This window comes from Acipenser ruthenus, chromosome 2 (genome assembly GCF_902713425.1).
Source record: "Acipenser ruthenus chromosome 2, fAciRut3.2 maternal haplotype, whole genome shotgun sequence".
NCBI lineage: Eukaryota > Metazoa > Chordata > Actinopteri > Acipenseriformes > Acipenseridae > Acipenser > Acipenser ruthenus.
In genome coordinates this window covers 4240427-4264382 of record NC_081190.1, presented here as the reverse complement: position 1 = coordinate 4264382, position 23956 = coordinate 4240427, and the positions used below count along the sequence as shown (strand labels likewise).

The following is a 23956-nucleotide window of genomic DNA, read 5'->3' as shown; positions in this document are numbered from 1 at the left end:
CACACACGTGTGTGTGTATATAGATATAGATTATATATATATATATATATATATATATATATATATATATATATATATATATATATATATATATATATATATATATATATATTGTCAGTTAACAATTTGTCAGTTAACAATCAAAGCCACCCTATGATCAGGAAGAGGTTTTAATGCAACTTTTACAATAAAATGTTTAGTGCTCTTGAAGCCCTAAGGAACGGGAGAGAGTCATCCTTGTAGAATTCAAGATGTGTCTGGTATCACATGACCTATAAAGAAAGTGAATGACCGCTATTAGATTAACTAACACAAGAAGAAAGCTCGCCTGCCGGAACTATTTGAAAAAGAATTCAAACAACAAGCAAGCTTCTCCTTGTTTTAAAAATTGGGAGTTTAAGATCGCAAAAAAAAATAGTTTGTTGCGGTGCGTAGACCAAAACATAAATTATAAAGAAATCCAAAAAAGGTTTGCACTCAAATTAGAAATGATTTCCTTTATTTTAAATGAAAAACATTTTTAGAAAAATGTGCAATGAACATGTTTCACCCGTAGGCTTCATCAGCGTTCACAGGTGTCTGTGTTACCGGGACCTTTTAATTACTCAATTAGCAGAGATGATAATCATTTCAATCAATCACAAACAATCAATAACATATTATATTCAACATAACACAACATGTTTTACATTTGAATAATCCTAGTCATTCGTTATATGAACAAAAAATGAATGGCATATTACACATTATTATTATTATTATTATTATTATTATTTATTTCTTAGCAGACGCCCTTATCCAGGGCGACTTACAATCGCAAGCAAATACAAATACATTCAAGTGTTACAATATAAGTCATACAATAAGAACAAGAAATACAATAATTCTCAAGTGTGACAAACCACAATTCAATAATACAGCAGATAATAGTGAAAGTTACATCAGGATATGATTAAGTAGTGATAGTTACATCAGGATATGATTAAGTACAAAATACTACAGATTAAACACTTGGGAGATTACAATATTCTGAGGTACAGGATTAAATGCAGTAAAATAGGGGGCAGATAAGAGCAAAATAAAGCATATTTAAATGAAGGGTGATAGTGTCCCAGGATACAACAGAGGAGTTCTACAGGTGCTGTTTGAAGAGGTGAGTCTTAAGGAGGCGCCGGAATGTGGTCAGGGACTGGGCAGTCCTGACATCTGTAGGAAGGTCGTTCCACCACTGCGGAGCAAGGGTGGAGAAGGAGCGGGCTCGGGAGGCAGGGGAGCGTAGCGGAGGTAGAGCCAGTCTTCTAGTGCAGGCGGAGCGGAGAGGTCGAGTGGGGGTGTAGGGAGAGATGAGGGTCTGGAGGTAGCTGGGTGCAGTCTGATCAAGGCATCTGTAGGCTAGTACAAGAGTCTTGAACTGGATGCGAGCGGTGATCGGGAGCCAGTGGAGCGAGCGGAGTAGTGGAGTAGCGTGGGCAAAGCGAGGTAGAGAGAACACCAGGCGAGCAGCAGAGTTCTGGATGAGCTGGAGCGGACGGGTGGCGGACGCAGGGAGGCCAGCCAGGAGGGAGTTGCAGTAGTCTAGGCGGGAGAGTACCAGGGCCTGGACCAGGAGCTGGGTAGCATAGTTGGTGAGGAAGGGTCGGATTCTTCGGATGTTGCTCAGGAAGAATCTGCAAGTGCGTGCCAGAGTGGAGATGTGCTGGGAATAAGAGAGGCAGGGGTCCAGGGTGACTCCAAGGTTTTTAGCTGAGGAAGAGGGAGAGAGTGTGGTAGATTCCAGAGGAACAGAGATAGAGAGATCAGAGGAGGGGGAGGAGGAGGGAAAGAAAAGGAGGTCAGATTTAGAGAGGTTGAGTTTGAGGTGATGCGAGTGCATCCAGGAGGAAATAGCAGACAGACAGGTAGAGATACGGGAGGAGATGGTGGAGTCAGAGGTGGGGAAGGAGAGGAAAATCTGAGCATCATCAGCATAGAAATGGTATGAGAAACCATAGGATGCGATGAGGGGGCCCAGGGAGCGGGTGTAGAGAGAGAACAGGAGAGGACCCAAGACTGACCCTTGGGGGACTCCAGTTAAGAGAGGGTGAGGTGTGGAGGTTGCTCCACGCCAGGTTACCTGGTAAGTGCGGTTGGAGAGGTAGGAGGAGAACCAGGCCAGAGCAGTGCCAGAGATCCCCAGGTCAGCAAGAGATGATAGTAGAATAGAGTGATCAACAGTGTCAAAGGCAGCAGAGAGGTCGAGGAGAATTAGGACAGAGGAGAGAGAGGCAGCTCGGGCACACTTAAGTGAGTTGGTGACAGAGAGAAGGGCGGTTTCAGTGGAGTGAGCAGAGCGGAAGCCAGATTGGAGAGGGTCAAGCAGAGAGTGGTTGGACAGGAAAGCAGAGAGCTGGCGGTGTACAGTCCGCTCGAGGGTTTTGGAGAGGAAGGGTAGGAGGGAGACAGGACGGTAGCTCTGGAGGGAGGTGGGGTCGAGGGTAGGTTTTTTGAGGAGGGGAGTGATAGAGGCTTTTTTGAAGGCAGAGGGGAAGATGCCAGAAAGTAGAGAGGTGTTGAGGAGGGAGGAGATGAAGGGGAGTAGGGCAGGAGCAGCAGCTTGAAAGAGGTGAGTGGGGAGGGGGTCCAAGGCACACGTGGTGGGTTTGTGACCCTGGAGCAGGGAGGAGAGGTCAGAGTCTGAGAGGGGCAAGAAGGTGGAGAGGGAGGGCGAGTTAGTAGGGGATGTAGTGGGTGTAGGGGTTGGAGCAGGAGGGGGTGCGGGGGAGGGAGAGGTGTTAAAGAGTTTGCGGATATCTGAGATTTTAGAAGAGAAGAAGGAGGCAAAGTCGTCAGGGGAGATAGAGGAGGGAGGAGGAGGGGGGGGAGGGTTTAGGAGGGAGGAGAAGGTAGAGAATAGTTTACGTGGGTTGTTAGTGGAGGCTTGGATTACAGATTGGAAATAAGCACATTTAGCAGAGGAGAGAGTAGAGGAGAAGGAGGAGAGAAGAGTGCGGTAAAGGTCTAGGGCAGCAGGGAGTTTGGTTCTCTTCCATTTCTTTTCAGCAGATCGCAGTGTGATTCTTGCCGAGCGGAGCACAGAGGAGAGCCAGGGATGGGGAGGGGAGGGGCGAGCGGGTCGGGAGGTGAGGGGACAGAGGGAGTCGAGGGAGGAGGTGAGTGAGGAGAAGAGGGTGGAGGTAGCAGAGTCTACGGAGAGTTGTGAAAAGGAGTCGATAGGAGGGAGGTGAGAGAGAGCAGTGGAGGCAAGGACAGAGGGGGAGAGAGAGCGGAGGTTACGGCGAGAGGTGACAGTGGGGGTAGGAGGAGCAGGGAGAGGGGGGAGGGACAGAGAAAAAGAGATGAAATAGTGATCAGAGAGGTCCAGGGGGGTGACAGAGAGGTTGGAGGGGCAGCAGGCCCTGGAGAAGGTGAGGTCCAGTTGACGGCCAGCTTTGTGGGTAGGAGGGGACGGAGAGAGACAGAAGTCGAAGGAGTGAAGGAGAGGGAGGAATCCAGCAGAGTGGCTGGGGTTGGAGAGATGGATGTTGAAGTCACCCAACAGGACAGTCGGGGTAGACAGAGAGGGGAGGGAGGAGAGTAGATAGTCGAGTTCATCCAGAAAGTGAGTGAGAGGCCCAGGGGGGCGGTACAAAACAATGAGCAGGAGTTGACAGGGAGAGGTTAGTTGGACTGCATGAAATTCAAAGGTAGTGACAGAGAGGGAGGTGAGATCAGAGGGGACAGAAAAGAGTAAGGAGGGAGAGAGGAGAAGACCCGTCCCACCTCCCCGTCCGGTGAGACGCGGGGTATGGGACAGGACGTAGAGAGAGGACAGGGCAGCAGGAGTAACAGTGTTATCAGGGGACAGCCAGGTTTCAGTGAGAGCAAGGAAATCGAGCGAGAGGTGGGAGGCAAAGGCAGATAAATAGACACAATGTCTATTTATCAAACAATATATCGATGTCATACTTAGGCTAACACAGGTTAAAAAGAGTTATACTAATAACCCAGAGAATATAGATTGGAGCTGAATGCATACAATTAAACAATTAATAACAGTCATTATTGAACATTAAACAGTAAAGACACTGATTCATACCAAAACGAAACAATAAGTCTAATTAAACGAACTAGAGATATGGAGATCATTCAAAGTCTTCATTGAGTCCCTTAGGCATTAATGTGTTTATCTTAAAAATCCAAAACGTTTCTCTTCTCAATAATTTAACAGCAACATCAACTCCTCTTCTACTTACAGAAACAGGATTTTAGAAATCATTCAAGAGGTTCAAAAGGTAGCAATAACCACATCATCTCAGAGAATAAGCATGTGTCTTTGATATTGTCTGCACTTTTTGTTCAGTAGTTTAAATACAAACCTTAAACAATGAAAAAGCCTGTCCAAAAAGAAAATACTGTTTTAAATTACCATGATGCAATGTAAACCATTTGTGAAACCATGCCCTTCGAATACAATGAAGCCTATTGATTTAATACGACTGTCTCTTTCCAAATAAGTGAAATGCCCAAAGGGGAAGTGACTTTCTTTCAGGCTCTTACTAAAACTGGGGATCCTGTGATCACCTACGGCATGACAAACACATTCTAATATACATTCTGACAGTAGGGGCTGTATTAGGCTCCCTGTGTTAGCTGCCTCGTACACTTTTCTAAAATGTGTTCTTCATTGTGAATGTTACTGATAGTGAATGCCATTTGTTACATTACTTAAACCTTGACTTATTTATTTACCTGCAAAGCAGTAGCATTATTTTTTAGAAATACAGTGGCTCTCAAAAGTAGTCACCCCCCTTGGACTTTTCCACATTTTATTGTGTTACAACATGGAATCAGAATGGATTTAATTAGGAGTTTTTGCCACTGATCAACACAAAAAATGTCAAAGTGAAAAATAAAATCTACAAATTGTTCTAAATTAATTACAAATACAAAACAGAAAATAATTGATTGCATAAGTATTCACCCCCTTGAGTCAATATTTGATAGAGGCACCTTTGGCAGCAATTACAGCCATGAGTCTATTTGGATAAGTCTCTACCGGCTTTGCACATCTGGACACTGCAATTTTTGCCCATTCTTCTTTGCAAAATTGCTCAAGCTCCGTCAAGTTGGATGGGGACCTTTGGTGAACAGCAATTTTCAACTCTTTCCACATATTCTCAATTGGATTGAGGTCCGGGCTTTGACTGGGCCACTCCAGGACATTGACCTTTTTGTTTTTAAGCCACTCCAATATGGCTTTGGCTGTATGTTTGGGGTCATTGTCCTGCTGGAAGATGAATCTTCTCCCAAGTCCCAGGTCTCTTGCAGACTTCAGCAGGTTTTCCTCCAGGATTTCTCTGTACTTTGCTGCATCCATTTTGCCCTCTATCTTCACGAGCTTTCCAGGCCCTGACGCAGAGAAGCATCCCCATAGCATGATGCTGCCACCACCATGCTTCACGGTAGGGATGGTGTTCTCAGGATGATGTGTGGTGTTAGGCTTGCGCCAAACATAGCGCTTAGCGTTGAGGCCAAAAAGTTCTATTTTGGTCTCATCAGACCAGAGAATCTTCTTCCACTTGGTCTCAGAGTCTCCGACAAGCCTTCTGGCAAACTCTAGCTGAGATTTGATGTGAGTTTTTTTTCAACAATGGCTTTCTTTTTGCCACTCTCCCATAAAGGCCCGTTTTGTGAAGCACCCAGGCTATTGTTGCCGTATGCACAGTGTCTCCTAGCTCAGCCGTGGAAGACTGTAACTCCTTTAGAGTTGCCATAGGCCTCTTGGTGGCCTCCCTGACTAGTGCCCTTCTCGCCCGGATACTCAGTTTTTGAGGACGGCCTGTTCTTGACAGATTCACAGTTGTGCCATATTCTCTCCATTTCTTAATAATGGACTTTACTGTGCTCCGGGGGATATTCAATGCCTTGGAAATGTTCTTATATCCTACCCGATTGGTGCTTTTGAAGAACCTTATTCCGGATTTGCTTTGAATGTTCCTTCGTCTTCATGATGTAGTTTTTGTTAGGAAATGTACTAACCAACTGTGGGACCTCCCTGAGACAGGTGTATTTAACCTGAAATCATGTGAAACACCTTAATTGCACACAGGTGGACTCCATTTAACTAATTATGTGACTTCTAAAGACAATTGGTTGCACCAGAGCTTATTTAGGTGTGTCATAGCAAAGGGGGTGAATACTTATGCAATCAACTATTTTCTGTTTTATATTTGTAATTAATTTAGAACAATTTATAGACTTTATTTTTCACTTTGACATTATGGACTTTTTTTGTGTTGATCAGTGGCAAAAACTCCTAATTAAATCCATTTTGATTCCATGTTGTAACACAATAAAATGTGGAAAAGTCCAAGGGGGGTGAATACTTTTGAGAGCCACTGTAACTGCAGTGCAAAAAGCTTATCTAGCTTTTGAAACTGTATTGAAATTTTCCACCAGCAAATGCATTATTAATTAATAGATACTGTGGAAACTCTCAGAAATATTATTAGGATATATTAGGTACAGCTCTCCCAGCAGTCTATGAGTCTACAGATCAAAAGACGCTGTCGACACAGCATGTCATTGAATCCAGCAGGGGTGGGAGAAGTGTCACCATGCAGCTCTCTACCAAACAAGAAAAAAACCTTGTAAACTACTGTAGGCTTTTCCCGTGGGCTTCCGGCAGCAACAGCATAGTCTCATCCCTCTGATGAACATGCCAGAGTTTCAAGTTGGCGTAACTTTAAAAATGGATCTTTGTATAATCATACTGTTCCTCTGACCCAAAGATTATGAAATGCAATTTGTTCTAACTTCCTTTTGTCCTTCTCAGAAAACGTGTTAACAGCTATAACTGTGCACTGTAAAACATTTATATTTCCACAAAACCTCAAAAATCACTGGCGTATAGACATTATTTACTAGTGCCATCATTATCTTTAAATATATTCTGTGATACATATGACATGCACATTTTCCCAAGCCTTTTTCAATACTGGTGGGAAGCCATCACTTACCACCAACATCCTTTGGTTCACCACCACAGAATGTGTCCTGACCACCAAATAGAAAAACAGATCCATGTATCATGCAATTTGTAAACCATACTTGGGATTAGGCAAAACAGCACCTTTTGTTTTTTACTGCCACAAAACGTTGACGATTAAAACAGTTCATGCATGAGTCTCCATCAAGGCCATTTAAACCTATGGCAGTGTGCGCCCCTAAACTACCGCTGCAGAGAGCCTCTGTAGGCTTAAGTGAACAAGAAAACTAGATGTACTTACCCTGCAATCAGAAAAAGCCACAAGGATTTAGTAACACAGCACTGTATTGTTATCAAGTAAAGACACAGAATTAACCACAATGTAGACCACCAACATTTCTGCAAGGTTAAGTTATTACTCTTAATTAGTTGCTCTGCATAATAGATGCTAAACACCATATATTCTCTTTTGTGCTATTCCCCACAGTTCAAAACCAGATTCAGGACTGCAGTTATAGTTTCTAAAAACGAACCCAAATGACACAGTGGTGTCAACACACAGTCAAAGTGAAACATAAAAAGGTATACAAAAAAAAAAAAAACTGGGGGAATTTAGTAATGGTTTAAAAATACTAGACATGTGGGTATCGAAAAAAAACGTCTCCCATGTATTGATTGAAGACCATGTAGATGGTAAGTTATTTGAAAAAATATATTGAAAGATTAATGGTTTTATTGACAGACAGATAAGCTACAGTGCCGTGAAATAGTATTTGCCCCCTGTCTGATTTTCTACATTTTTCACATTGTATTTGGTCAGATTTTTCTGTGGGTTGTAGTAGTATATAGAGGGAGTCTGAGAGAAAAAAATGACACCAAAGTTTGGTGCTTTTTTCATTTGTTTGATGTGCAAGGTAATCAAACATGCAATCTTCAGGTGTGAAAAAGTTATTGCCCCCCTAGTTAACTCAACCCAATTAAAAGGGATAATTAGGGTCAGCTGTTTGAGTACTTTGGTTAACAACCAGGCCTGATTTGGACCAGCCCTGCCCAATATAAATCTGACTAACTTTGGCCCTTACCATCAGAGTGAAGTTGTCAGCACACAGGTTCTAGAGGCACATCATGCCACGAACAAAAGAAATTCCTGAAGACCTCTGGAAAAAAAGTTGTTGATGCCTATCAGTCTGGAAAGGGTTACAAAGCCATTTCTAAGGCTCTGGGGCTCCACCGAACAACAGTCAGAGCCATATTGTCCAAATGGAGAAAGTTTGGGACAGTAGTGAATCTTCCCAGGAGTGGCCGTCCTGTCAAAATCTCTCCAAGAGCAAGGCATAAAATCATCCAGGGATCTGCAGGCCTCTCTCGCCTCGGCTAAGGTTAGTGTTCATGACTCCACCATCAGAAAGACACTGGGCAAAAATGGGATTCACGGCAGAGTAGCAAGGCGGAAACCATTGCTCACTAAGAAGAACATGAATGCTCGTCTCAAGTTTGCCAAAAAGCACCTGGATGATCCTCAAGAGTTCTGGAACAATGTTCTATGGACAGATGAGTCAAAAGTGGAACTTTTTGGCCGACATGGGCCCTGTTATGTCTTGTGAAAACCAAACACTGCATTCCACAGTAAGAACCTCATACCAACGGTCAAGCATGGTGGTGGTACTGTCATGGTTTGGGGATGCTTTGCTGCATCAGGACCTGGACGCCTTGCCATCACTGAAGGAACCATGAATTCTGCTCCGTATCAGAGAATTCTACAGGAGAATGTCAGGCCATCCGTCAGTGAGCTGAAGCTGAAGCGCAGCTGGGTCATGCAGCAAGACAATGATTCAAACGAGAAATTTAAAGTTTTGGATTGACCTAGTTAAAGTCCAGACCTAAACCCCATTGAGATGTTGTGGCAGGACCTGAAACAAGCACTTCATTACTTATTCACACGGGGGCATTGGGTGTTGCATGACTTTCTTTAATAAATAAATGAAATATGTATCAAATGTTTGTGTTATTTGTTCACTCAGGGTCCCTTTTATCTAATAGTAGGTTTTGGTTGAAGATCTAGAACATAAGAACATAAGAAAGTTTACAAACGAGAGGAGGCCATTCAGCCCATCTTGCTCGTTTGGTTGTTAGTAGCTTATTGATCCCAGAATCTCATCAAGCAGCTTCTTGAAGGATCCCAGGGTGTCAGCTTCAACAACATTACTGGGGAGTTGGTTCCAGACCCTCACAATTCTCTGTGTAAAAAAGTGCCTCCTATTTTCTGTTCTGAATGCCCCTATATCTAATCTCCATTTTTTCTTTTTTCAAGTCAAAGAAGACCCCCGGGTTGACATTGTCTATACCTTTTAGGATTTTGAATGTTTGAATCAGATCGCCGCGTAGTCTTCTTTGTTCAAGACTGAATAGATTCAATTCTTTTAGCCTGTCTGCATATGACATGCCTTTTAAACCCGGGATAATTCTGGTTGCTCTTCTTTGCACTCTTTCTAGAGCAGCAATATCCTTTTTGTAACGAGGTGACCAGAACTGAACACAATATTCTAGGTGAGGTCTTACTAATGCATTGTAGAGTTTTAACATTACTTCCCTTGATTTATATTCAACACTTCTCACAATATATCCAAGCATCTTGTTAGCCTTTTTTATAGCTTCCCCACATTGTCTAGATGAAGACATTTCTGAGTCAACATAAACTCCTAGGTCTTTTTCATAGTTCCCTTCTTCAATTTCACTATCTCCCATATGATATTTATAATGAACATTTTTATTGCCCGCATGCAATACTTTACACTTTTCTCTATTAAATTTCATTTGCCATGTGTCTGCCCAATTTTGAATGCGGTCTAGATCATTTTGAATGACTTTTGCTGCTTCAACAGTGTCTGCCACTCCTCCTATTTTTGTGTCGTCTGCAAATTTAACGAGTTTGCTTACTATATCAGAGTCTAAATCATTAATGTAGATTAGGAATAGCAGAGGACCTAATACTGATCCCTGTGGTACACCACTGGTTACCTAACTCCATTTCGAGGTTTCTCCTCTAATCAGTACTTTCTGTTTTCTACATGTTAACCACTCCCTAATCCATGTGCATGCATTTCCTTGAATCCCTACTGCGTTCAGTTTGAGAATTAATCTTTTATGCGGGACTTTGTCAAAAGCTTTCTGGAAATCTAAATAGACCATGTCGTATGCTTTGCAGTTGTCCATTTTCAATGTTGCATCCTCAAAAAAGTCAAGTAGGTTAGTTAGACATGATCTCCCTTTCCTAAAACCATGCTGGCTGTCTCCCAGGATATTGTTACCATATAGGTAATTTTCCATTTTGGATCTTATTATAGTTTCCATAAGTTTACATATAATAGAAGTCAGGCTTATTGGTCTGTAGTTACCTGGTTCAGTTTTGTCTCCCTTTTTGTGGATCGGTATTACGTTTGCTATTTTCCAGTCTGTCGGTACAACCCCTGTGTCAAGAGACTGTTGCATGATCTTGGTTAGCGGCTTGTAAATAACTTCTTTCATTTCTTTGAGTACTATTGGGAGGATCTCATCCGGCCCAGGGGATTTGTTTATTTTAAGAGCTCCTAGTCCCTTTAACACTTCTGCCTCTGTTATGCTAAAGTTATTTAAAACTGGATAGGAACAGGTCGACATGTGGGGCATGTTGTCCGTGTCCTCCTTTGTAAAAACCTGTGAAAAGTAATCATTTAATATATTTGCTATTTTTTTTTCTTGATCTATGATTTTGCCATTTGTGTCTCTTAGACATTTAACCTCCTCTTTGAATGTTCTCTTGCTGTTATAATATTGGAAAAACATTTTGGAATTGGTTTTAGCCCCCTTAGCAATATTGATTTCTATCTCTCTCTTGGCCTTTCTAACTTCCTTTTTGACTTGTGTTTGCAGTTCCAAGTACTCTTTCTGTGTGCTTTGTTTTTGGTCCCTTTTAAACACTCTGTAAAGTGCCTTTTTTCGCTGAATATTTTTTTTAATTGATCTATTAAACCATTTTGGCCATTTTGTTTTAGATTTAGATTTGTCTACTTTTGGGATGTAATTGTTTTGTGCCTCTAGTACTACATTTTTAAAAGACAGCCACCCTTTTTCTGTGGATGTTTTCTCTATTTTACTCCAATCTACTTCTATTAGTCTCTGTTTCATACCTTCATAGTTTGCTTTTCTAAAATTGTAAACCTTAGCTTTAGTCATTACTTTTGGGGTTTTAAAAAATATAAAGTACACCCACAATTCATGGAAGTCTGCACCCCTAGCAGACTGAAAGCCAACAGGGAGATGGAAGAGAGTCGAAACAGCTGGGTTCAGATAGGCAGAAGCAGGGAAAAAAAGAAACTTCGTCAAACACAACCACCAGAAATCCAGACATCCAACACATTTGAGCCACTTTCCATCTGATAACATTCAGTGTCAAAAATATGTAAAAATGCAGGGGGCAAATACTTTTTCACGGCACTGTACATAAACAAATCTGTAGGATTTTTTTTAAGTTCTGGCCAAAGATTTTAGATTTAAAATACTGCTCTCATAACAGTTTCCCATAGTAAAATCCTAGCAAAGTGTAGTAAAGCTATGGGAAAAGTATAGTATAATCATGGGAAAACTGAATAAATACAGTGCAAATCTACCAATGTAAAGTTTTTAAGGGTATGAAATAAGATGGCTCTGTGATGTCACAAACACTTTAAAAATAAATAGATACATAAAAATAGGAATAAGCAGTATTATGTGCTCAATTTCAGGACTCGAAAGTGTGGCTAAGTGGTTTGTTATTAGTTGTGTAAAAGTAAAAGTTTAACTTTCATGGCCTTACAGTATGTGTATACACAAAGCAGCTGTGTTGTCTCACATTCATATAGGATAAGGGCTGGGATATTACTTCAGTAAGAAAACAGAGACCAGCCTAACTGCGGGATACTGACTAGCATGAATCGTGATCCAGAAAGCACTGCGCAGTTACTTGTAGTCACCAAGCAGATCTTCAGTGATGATGAATACATGTGATGTATAGCTGGTATGAATGCATGCTACTACAGTATTGCCTCAATAAAGTTTTGCTTTTAAACAAACCAGTCCAGCATTATGATATGATCTTATTACACATCATACAAAGTAGCCCATCAGGTACATGTATAGTGATCCATATCGTATTGTGATCTGCATATGGTGGCAAATGTCTTATTAACCTTGGTGTAGCTTTACAGCCTTGACTAGCACACGGAATGCACCTGCCCAAGAGAACTGTGGCGCCAAGAGGCTGAAAAGACAATGGGATGCACAGCATCTGAAGCAAGGGAGACCAGCAGGCTTGAAACTCGGGACCAGCCCTGCATCCAGTCCTCGGTTTATTCCCTTGTTTAGTTAAATTACTGAAGTTTGAACAATCAGCCCCCTGGTCAATCTGCACTGAACTAATGAACACACAATCACAGAATGAATAAATCACACCGAGTCTGGAGGGTTACTAGTAGGAGTTGTTCATGCAACACTTTATTTAATATCAAACTACTGTCTGCTGATCATTTAAGTAATATACTTAAGTAGGTAGTTCTGAAACACAGGTAAGTTTGAAGCCCTGAACCAGTATCAAGCACCTACATACACAAGGAGCTGCTATTGTGAAAAATTTAATGAAAGATTTATACACTCTACAGCAGATATTATAAACAGAAAAAATGAGAAAAAACAACATTTGGCATCCCAAGGGGCACCTACAATCAAGGCACACAAATAAATACAGAAAAATCTACAATATATTTCCCCATCTTGTAACAAGCTTCCACAATTGACACGGCGATTCATGCAGTACCAAGCTGATACGGAAAATAATGCCCTCCCATTAATTTGCATTAGCAAAGTAAAGAAAGCCAAGTGTGCCTGTGCAGACACACAAAGGAAGAGAGCAGCAACACACATGTGCACTGTATGGGGAGAACAAAGATGTCAATCATAGTATTGTACACATGTGAACCAGATGCTCAGAGCAAAAATTACCCAGGGTGCTATCCAAATGAATCACTGAAAACGTAATTACATATCTGTCCATGCTATTAGCAGTCTGGTCACTTACTTCAATTCCATCTGGTTCAATCCTTTCTCAAAGCAAATACTTAAAAAAAAAAAAAAAAAAAAAAAAAAAAAACTTTACAGCCCATTTATGAGCCTCTGTCTTTAAAAGATGAACATAAAAAAACTGCAGGGTAATTACAACTTGTTCAGCATCTCAGGGATTGTTCGTTGACATCTCTTCCTTTAACTACAAAGCTGTTCCCATGAGTTGTGTGGCTATTTGGTGTCTCTTTAAATGCACCCCATTCTCTGACTGAATACAAAACAGACATTCATGCGAAGTCCAGCGCGCATGTTTATTCAGTTCTGTGGTATTGTCTCTCGAGATTCAATTACAGCACGTGTTCTGTGTTACAATATAGTGTTATGCAGCGTTAAACCATGATTTATCTTGGACTCTCAAAATGTATATTAATGTTTATGGTTCTGAAAAAGTAGGTCACCATGACTTCATAAGTCTCGCTATTTTGAAGCAAGAAAAAACCATACGTACTGTCCAATATACTGTGGTATGTCAGGGTATGAGAGATACTTAAAGAGTAAGTAGCGGGGTTCCGAAACATTTAGCATTATACATCCCCACGTGTTGCTACAATCTTTAAAAAAACAGACCGGTCATTTTTCTTTTCATTGTTAACATCCTGACAACTTTTTACACTTATAACTTTAAAGCCTGCTTCAAAGCTCTTTTAAAAATGTCCGCTCTAGTGCACTGGGGTTTGAGATCTGTCCTCTAAATCACTGCAGGAAGAGCGATAAAAAAAAGTTCTCTGGCTTTTCTATTCCGCACCACATCATGGATCGTTATTGCTGTGTGACCTGTTTGACAATGTGGGCAATAATCCTTACACTATCAGTGCACTAGAGTGGCCATTTCGAAAAAAAAGCTGTGAAGCAGACTTTAAAGTTATAAGTGTAAAAAGTGGAATGAAAAGAAAACTTACAGATACATTATTTAAACAGTTGTAGCAACACCTGGGTACATGTAACTCTCTATTTTTTTTAACACTACACAGATTGTAAATAAACATACAAGTTACATTTTTCTTTCTTTACAAAATCAATATAAAAACAAAAACTTAAAATGACAGTCTTCAAAATATTTGGAGGTATAGCGACACCCAAAACCTAACTGGAGTGCAAGCTCCCTGAGCCCCTCAAGATGGGATCTGATTCTCACAATTACTTTGACAGCTGCTGGAATCCATTTCATGCTTCCTTTAGTTATCCAAGAGTCCTGAAATGTCACGTCGACGTCAAAGAATGCTGATTTCACGTGTTCAACTCCTGCCACTGATTTTGAATTATAGCAGATGAATATAAAAAGGGTCTCATAGGTCTGAGAGGTTCTGCTTGTCATGCTGTGCTCAGAAGTAAAGGTGTCACTGTATTAAAGGCTTGTCACTACCCCAGTCGGTTAAAGCTGGGACTCCTCACTGTCTTTCTGTCGTTAAGAGTCTTTCCTTCTCCCCCCCCTCCACCTTCTTTGCAGCAGCATTTTAGGAGTATGGCTGCTTTCAGGCTGAAAGCCCAACATTGCCACACATATCCTATCGTCCCCTTAATTAAATATTCTACACTTAATCAGACATCATCAAAGTTTTCTGGTTTTACTTCTGTTTTTTTTTTTCATTTTATTTAATACATAATTATAAGAAAATGTTTAGCTTCGGCCATCATCCTGAAAGACTGTCAAAGAGATAACCCTGGTCTCCAATTTCTAACCTACAACCTCCATGCCAGCTGTAAAGAGATCAGTTACTCCCGGATACTGGGGTTTATGACCCAGGTCAACCAATAGAGAATTAAAAACAATGAAATGCTACTTTATAGCACTTAGGTCAGAGACTCTGAACCCTTGATGAAGGAGTCATCCTCTGTATGACTTAAATTAGGGTGGCATACAAAAGCTAAAATAGCCATCTTCTGAATTAGAAACAAATTTAGTCTATGCACAAAGTCTATTGGTAGCTTGATTTTGGCGTCTAAAACAGACGTGCACAGTTTGGCACAACTGGCTGTCAAAAGGCCCAAGATTGAATGACAGGGTTTATAGGTGATCTCACTGAGCTGTGAAGAGAAGCCAGACTATAGTCAGTATCATTGGCCCTCCCCTTTCATGAGCACATTCACCTAACCCTAACCCTAACCCTAACCCTAACCCTAACCCCTGGGCAGACCTAAAAAAGATCAAGACACTCAGGGTTTCCTTTCACAAAATATCAATAATTGAAGCCATCAGTTGAAGCTATCAGTTACATCAAGTTACCAGACTTGTGTATGTAAGTGACTTAAAAACAGTACAGAAGAGAAAAGTTTCATTTGTCAAAGTATCAAAGCCCCTCCAGCAGTATTTATGTAAAAATAATAATAAAAATAATTGGCAACGACTAAATTTAAAATAAAAAAAAATGAAATACCATATGGGCAGGGGTGTAGTGCTGATGAGTTGCGGGGGAGCGCAACCTCCCCCCCCCCACTTCTCTTGGGCAGGGAGAGCACTGCTTCCGTACTTCACGTGTAGAATATTGAACTGTTTTGCTCCTATTAATATATGGAGATATCCACGTGTATAACCCATACAAATAAGCAAAGAATACAATAACCGTAAGAAACCCTTGAGAGATGAATAACGAAAAAAGATTGAATATAGCGTGCCTGGTCTGGAACAACAGGTGTGAATAAGAAGGGAACCTGTATTAACGCTTTACAATTAGATGTAATAATTGGGACAGTTCTTATTTTAGACCCATATATAAGAAATAATATAGTTAAAATAAGCTAAACATTTATTTAAAAGATAAAACTCAATCGCAAAAAAACAAATAAAGGGCACCTGTGGCCTTAAACATCTTATTTTGCAAACGGATGCACTTCTGTTTCAAAACCTCAGTCTCATTTGCGCTTAAGCGCCTGCAATACGATAGTGAGATGAGATGATTCTGGACCAAACCATTCAATATATGATTTTTCATGCGTTTGTGGTTTTTTTTTTTCATATATCACTTTGTATACAAAAAACCCTGAGTACAACACAAGCCCATATAAAAAGATGTGCCCTCTAAAGTGCACAGTCAAAAGCAGCTGATGCCAATCACCTAACACTGGAAGAGCTGAAAGACCATAAAACAGCAAAGAATCAAAATGAGAAAATGTTTGTGTTCCACGTGCCATCACTTCAACAGCAGGGTAAGGAAGTGGGTGTAGCACGAGCACAGCTTTCCCACTGGAAAGTCTCTGGATAATACTGCACTTTGGCAGGAATGCAGAATACATGCCTAACTTTAAAGAAAAAGCACGGATCAAACTTGGTGTGTCATATGTCCGTGATTAAGGCAGACAAAAATATCAGGCAGCTCAGGACAATGTGGAAAAAGCATGAACGCCTAATAAATGGGAAGCTAAAATAAATGATGACTGCAAAAACAAACACCTGGAGTTAAAACATAAGGGAGACTACATCAAAACAAGGGCAACAACTCAGGTAAGATAGCCATTAAATATATTTATCTAAATGCTAGAAGTCTCAGAAACAAAATGTTAGAACTTGAAGCTACTACACAACAAGTAACTACGAAGTGATATGTGCTACAGAAACTTGCTTGTCTGATAGTGATGGAGACGAATATAATATTAGTGGGTATACACTGTATAGGAAAGACAGGCAGGACAGAAGAGGTGGAGGGGTAGCGATATACATCAAAAATAGTCTTGAAGCCCAGGTGTTAAGCCCAGAATCAATATGGGTCAGAATAATGGACAAACATTCAAAGGGCATAATAATAGGGGCATGCTATAGACCACCAAATTCAGGCACCAAGCAAAATAATCTGTTAAACAATGATATTAGAAATGCGTGCACTAAAGGAGAAGCCATATTAATGGGAGATTTCAACTTCCCCCATATAAAATGGGAAAACCTGGTGGGGAGCACGACAAACGAAATTGAAATGGTGGAAATGACAAATGACTGCATCCTAACTGAATTTTTCAAAGCACCGACTATTATTATTATTTGTTTATTTAGCAGACGCCTTTATCCATGGCAACTTACAGAGACTAAGGTGTGTGAACTATGCATCAGCTGCAGAGTCACTTACAGCTAGGTCTCACCCGAAAGACAGAACACAAGGAGGTTAAGTGACTTACTCAGGGTCACACAATGAGTCAGTGGCTGAGGTGGGATTTGAACCGGGGACCATTTCTTTCACCACTGGACCACACAGCCTCCTCACAGACTAGAGGGGAGGCATGCCTTGATTTAGTCTTTTCAAATAACGAAGACAGAATAACTAAAACAACCACTGGCAAACCCAGACCACAACATGGTCTCATTTGAAGTGCTTTTTAAAACCAAGAAAGTAATGATAAAGCTAAGGTTTACAATTTTAGAAAGGAAAACTATGAAGGTATGAAACACAGACTAACAGAAGTAGATTGCAATAAAATACAGAAAACATCCAGGGAAAAAGGATGGCTGTTTTTTAAAAATGTAGTACTAGAGGCACAAAACAATGACAAATCTAAATCTAAAACAAAATTGCCAAAATGGTTTAATAGATCAATTTTAAAAAAATATTCACAGAAAAAAGGTACTTTACAGAGCGTTTAAAAGGGACCAAAAATAAAGTACACAGAAAGAGTACTTGGAACTGCAAACACAAGTCAAAAAGGAAGTTAGAAAGGCCAAGAGAGATAGAAATGAGCATTGCCAAGGTGGCTAAAACCAATTCCAAAAGCATTTTGCAGAGAACATTCAAAGAGGAGGTAAAATATCTAAGAGATACAAATGGCAAAATCATAGATGAAGAGAAAAAAAGCAAATATATTAAATCATTACTTTTCACAAGTTTTTCAAAAGGAGGATATGGACAACATGTCCCACATGTCAACCTGTTCCTATCCAGTTTTAAATAACTTTAGCATAACAGAGGCAGAAGTGTTAAAGGGACTAGGAACTCTTAAAATAAACAAGTCCCCTGGGCCAGATGAGATCCTCCCAATAGAACTCAAAGAAATTAAAGAAGTTAATTACAAACCGCTAACCACGACCATACAACAATCTCTTAACACAGGGGTTGTACCAACATACTTGAGAATTGCAAAAGTAATTCTGATCCACAAAAAGGGAGACAAAACCGAACCAGGTAACTACAGACCAATAAGCCTGACTTCTATTATATGTAAACTTATGGAAACTATAATAAGATCCAAAATGGAAAATTACCTATATGGTAACAGTATCCTGGGAGACAGTCAGCATGGCTTTATTTTTTTGAGGATGCAACATCGACAATGGATAATTGCCAAGCATATGACATGATTTATTTAGATTTCCAGAAAGCTTTTGACGAAGTCCCGCATAAAAGATTAATTCTCAAACTGAACGCAGTAAGGATTCAAGGAAATGCATGCACGTGGATCAGGGAGTGGTTAACATGTAGAAAACAGAATGTACTGATTAGAGGAGAAACCTCAAAATGGAGCAAAGTAACCAGTGGAGTACCACAGGGATCAGTATTAGGTCCTCTGCTGTTCCTAATGTACATTAATGATTTAGATTCTGGTATAGTAAGCAAAATTGTAAAATTTGCACACAACACAAAAATAGGTGGCAAACACCATTGCAGCAGCAAAGGTCATTGATGTAGCCAGCATTCAGAACTGGGCAGACACATGGCAAATGACATTTAATAGAGAAAAGTGTAAGGTACTGCACGCAAGCAATAAGAATGTGCATTATAAATATAAAGTTCTGGTCACCTCGCTACAAAAAGGATATTGCTGCTCTAGAAAGAGTGCAAAGAAGAGCGACCACAATTATTCCAGGTTAAAAAGGCATGGCATATGCAGACAGGCAAAAATAATTTAATCTATTCAGTCTTGAACAAAGAAGACTACGCGGCGATCTGATTCAAGCATTCAAAATTCTAAAAGGTATTGACAATGTTGACCCAAAGGACTTTTTCGACCTGAAAAAATAAATAAGGACCAGGGGTCACAAATGGAGATCAGATAAAGGGGCATTCAAAACAGAAAATAAGAGGTACGTTTTTACACAGAGAATTGTGAGTCTGGAACCAAATCCCCAGTAATGTTGTTGAAGCTGACACCCTGGGATCCTTCAAGAAGCTGCTTGATGAGATTCTGGGATCAATAAGCTACTAACAACCAAACGAGCAAGATGGGCTGAATGGCCTCCTCTCGTTTGTAAACGTTCTTATGTTCTTATGAAAGAGGTAAAATGCCTATTCATTTTACAAAACTACAACTAAACAACCAAGAACTAACAAATTCACAGTTTTGAGACATGAGCATTTAGACCTTTTATATCAAAACCTGATTTAAGATGGATATTTGTGTTTGGAATTCTGTAGTTGCATGTGCTTCAGTTTGCTTTTGTTTATGGATATTAAGATGATTGTGTATAGTTCTATATATTATGCAACTTTGGAAATACTGAATTCATTTATTACTAATTGTTTAATGTACTTAATTGTAATCTGTTTCTCAGGAAACTGAATAAAAAGAATTAGAAACCAAGGCAGTGTAACATACAATTTTACATTTGTAATCCAAAACTATTACAAAATAAGTTGAAACAGTGCCATATGTTAGATGAAATGCTAAACAAACATAGCATTTGAAAGTTGTGAAACTTCTTTTCCAGGCTTCTGACTCAAGAGAATGTATATTGCTCCTATCTTGAGGAATGTTGCACTGCCAACTCCCCAGTAATGTTGTTGAAGCTGACACCCTGGGATCCTTCAAGAAGCTGCTTGATGAGATTCTGGGATCAATAAGCTACTAACAACCAAAACGAGCAAGATGGGCTGAATGGCCTCCTCTCGTTTGTAAACCTTCTTATGTTCTTATGTTCTTAAAGTGAGACACAGCCCTGGAAATGACTCTGAGAATAACTTCTGGCAATGCCTGAGGGCTGTCCCAAGTTCAGCATTTCAGTCAAATATGTTTAAATAAACTTAAAGAGTAAGTAGCATCGATCCGAATGTCATCTGAATTGCTTGTTTTTATTGGTTTAATTATTTTATCGAGTTCACAAACATTCTGATTGGTTCCAGGTCCTGTTGCTCCCATACTGAGTTATTATCATGTTTTTATAAATCTGTCTTTACCTGTTTTTTTATATATACAGTGTGTATTAACCCTAAAGGCTGTTAGTCCCAATAAGTATTCTCCAGACCTGGGAAAAGCAAATTTAGAAAAAAGTGGCAAACCAAGAACCACTCAGATTGATTGCCAACACCATAACATAGTAAGGGAAATCGATGCAAAATAAATTATAATGACTTGCTCTTTAAATAAAGAGTATCTTATGTGTTCTGTGTGCCATTTTTTTTTTACTTTTAGTAATATCACACAAAACCCAGAGTCCTAAACTTTGAAATTAGTATCTTAGCATACACAATTCACCCCAGTGCAAACACTTAGAAATCAAATACATTGTTTATATGACTTATTCTGTTTGCGCAAGTGATTTTGTAATGAAGGTTAATTGACACATTTACAAAAGTTATTATTACGGGAAAAGATTTCATATAAAGCCAGTCTTGCAAGAAATCTCGAGCTGTACTGGGAATTCCAGTGACGTTATTTATATAGTGTAATCGTAATGGGTGTATAAAATAAAAGTGTCAAATATCTTTCAAGAAAAGCCTGCAAAGATACATAATCTAAGAACACAAACTTTCAAAGACAAAGTCTTAGAAAAAGCTATTCCTAAAAGTTACATGTAAGGGCCAATTCAGTTTGAAGTCTTCGTCTTAGTTGATTTAACCTTGTGAAGGATCCAAACTGTACCTTCCCAAATCTTAAGTTATGAGATGCAACAATTAACCGTGAGCTTGTTCAAATACCCAAAGGACAAAGGTCTATAAGATGGGAATTTGTCCTACAATGGACAGTCTAAAAGGAAATATTTACTAAGGAAATTGTTTCACCTTTAATGGAAGTACCAAAGGTTATATTTGCAGAAATTGACTTGTCTATTATCAGGTACTTTCCATGTGTTTTGAACCACATTTTGATGTGAGATGGAGCTAATACAAATTCACATCTTATAGAACCCTACCCTTTATTTAATATTCCTATTTAATTGGCAATCGATATGCAAAGCAAAATACTACTACTACTACTACTACTACTACTACTACTACTACTACTACTACTAATAATAATAATAATAATAATAATAATAATACATATAAACCTTGATCTAGAGCATTAGATATTTATACCACTTTTAAGATCATATTACTAGGCTATGGGAGGCTGCTTGTCTTCCAACAATCTACCAATCAAAGCAATGAAAAAGGACTCTGAGGTACATGGTAAATCAGTGCATTTTAATTCAGTTATTAGGCAGCTCAAATAAGTAAAATTCTGCTGACCTTTTAAGGTTCAAATCCCAGCTGAAAAGCCAGGCTCAAAAGGTCAGCAGTGGCAGCAATATTTCAGTTCCACTTTTACACAGAACCACCACAGGGTAATAGGAAGACCTTCCGCAGGAACAGAGGGTAGGAAGTCGTTTAAAACACATTTCACAGCACAGAAGTTATTAAACTGTATGACATTACATGCACATTTCCTAATCGTCCAATATTAAACCAGCAGCTGTTTAGAAAAGGTTAGAGGTGAGGTATTAACAAACAAAAAATAATAATTACTGTGGGGGGCCTGCTTGGGGCAAGCCACTGTGATTTGAGAGCAGCTTATTTGTTTAATTGAAAGTATGAATGCCTTGTAGTTATAGTTAGGCTGTAACGTTTCTTTGTTGAATCTGTTCAGGGTTTCCACCCTTGCTCTTCGTTAGCGCTGCATGATCTTTGATGCCCGCGGTGCAGAATTATGATGTATTTAGGCACAGTGCTAGTGTGGAATGGAGCAGTCTCTAAAGAGTTTTCTTCTCTTTTCTGTAATCTCCATTGGTTACCAAGGGGGGAAACATTCCTGTGTAAATCTACTGTACTTTAGGAACCCATCCTCTGAGAGGAGTTTGGTCACTTAGCATTGGTTAAAGGCCCATTCATTTACTGTCTTTAAATAATTTCTTCAGTTTCTTCAACAGGGCTTAAAATAAGTATGGTGGCTCAGCACAAACGTCTACTGCTGGTGCAGTAAGAGCAATGCCTGAGAGGGCATCTTCTAACCTGTAATAGGTGAAAGGCAGAATCAGAGAAATGAAAGAACATTAGGTCATTTGTAAGGTCGCTTTATCACATTGACATTGTATATGTAATAGCCCTTGACTGTTCTGTATTATCAACAGATTTGTGTAACTTAGTTTTGTTCTAGATTTCAGCCTGAAGTTTAATAAAACAGTATTTTGATAATTTTGGTGCATTGGTTCCTTGAACACAAAACTGTGGGGATTGGGGTGAATGAATGGTCATTCGTAAAACAAAACAATATATATATATATATATATATATATATATATATATATATATATATATATATATATTCATACTGCAGCAATCAATCAAATTATACTGATGCTAGTGGCTGTACATGCACACATTGAAACGAAAGGGCTGCTGATGGAATTGGACTCACTGTTTCAAGTATAAATGCCCTGCACCCATTCCTGGGTTTCAGAATTACCTGAAATTAAGTATATTATTCAAAAGACCAGGAGCCAGGAGGTGATGTTAAATAACCTGTTCTTCCCTTACAGCTGCATTATCAGCTCCTATTAGTAAAGCCACAGACTCAGAAGCCTCATTGTTCAAACCCCTGGCACCTGGTCATTTCAAGAATCTACCAAAACAAGGGATGTTCTGAAACCCAGGTCTGGGTGTAGGACTAATGCGAGTGTCAAGCCGTGTTTGGGGATAACATTATACAGGCAGTTACAGGCTGTCAAGTTAACAATCTCAGCTCTTTCACACAAGGTGTAAGGAAATGTTTGTGATCTGTTTATTTTCCTTTAAAACATGCACCCCAATTAGTATGCAAACAGCAAAATTATGAAAAAGTAAATATAGGGCATAGCAGCCACCATAAACTATTCTGGACTTGATGCTACAGTATGAGGACTAATGTTATTGCGGAGGAAAAGGAAAAGAATACCCTTATTGTTTCATGTCTGATTTAGTAGTAGACTTCACAAAGGAGTCCTGCTTTATGTGTGGCACTAAAAGTAAAACAGGCTGAATTTTCACCAAGGTAGTTAATCAGTAGAGTCTCCACAATGACCTGGAGGGGGAACACTACCTTTAATGTTTAATGCATGGCTCGTAACAGAGATACATACAGTATTTCAGGATTTGATCCCAGAATATGAACTCTATAAAACCACAGGGGACATTTTCAAACAGGAAGAACCACCAAATCTCTTATTATTGAACAGGAAAGTAAATGCAAGATTTGAAGAAACACTGACTGTACCGAGTATGTTGTAATGTGGTGTGTCCCAAAAGTAGAACTGTAACATATTTTGAGTGAATGCCTGTACATACACAGTATGTCTAAAAAAGCATTTGATGGTTAATTTAAGACACAAGTATATAAGAGGCAGTGTGGTCTAATGGTTTCAGCAAAGTACTCAAAAAGTCAGTAGACCATGGGCTTCTGATCTAGCGTAGCAACTGACTCACTTTGTGATTTAGGGAAGTTCTCTTCATTTCTTCCACATACATCATCACATGCAGATGGTAATAAATGGCTGACCAAAGCTAGGGTGGGATTCTCTCAAGGGGGAAAAATTTAGCAAGTGTCTATTCACTGTCATAAAAAAAATGTCTTAACTGTTGAGTAATTGTGTTGCAAGATGAGCTCATATCATGGGAGTGGCTTCATTCATTCATATTAAAAATGTGCAACACACTCTCCAAACTCTACAAAGAATGCACCAGCCCTGTATATCTGTGAGGTTCTCTA

The 23956-nt window shown here is 39.6% G+C and overlaps 1 protein-coding gene across 4 annotated transcripts in view; it reads right to left on the bottom strand.

The window, feature by feature from the left end:
* LOC117404049 (DNA repair protein XRCC4) overlaps positions 1-23956 on the bottom strand; it is a 159307-nt gene that overhangs the window by 5567 nt on the left and 129784 nt on the right. Inside the window, exon 8 of one of the 4 annotated variants that reach the window (XM_058986826.1) lies at positions 21523-22224. The exons of the other annotated variants lie outside the window; for them this stretch is intronic. Within the exon in view, the coding sequence (XP_058842809.1) occupies positions 22146-22224 (79 nt within the window). The 3' untranslated portion in view covers positions 21523-22145. Of the gene's footprint in view, positions 1-21522; positions 22225-23956 lie in introns of those variants that run through there. 4 annotated transcript variants of the gene reach the window in all.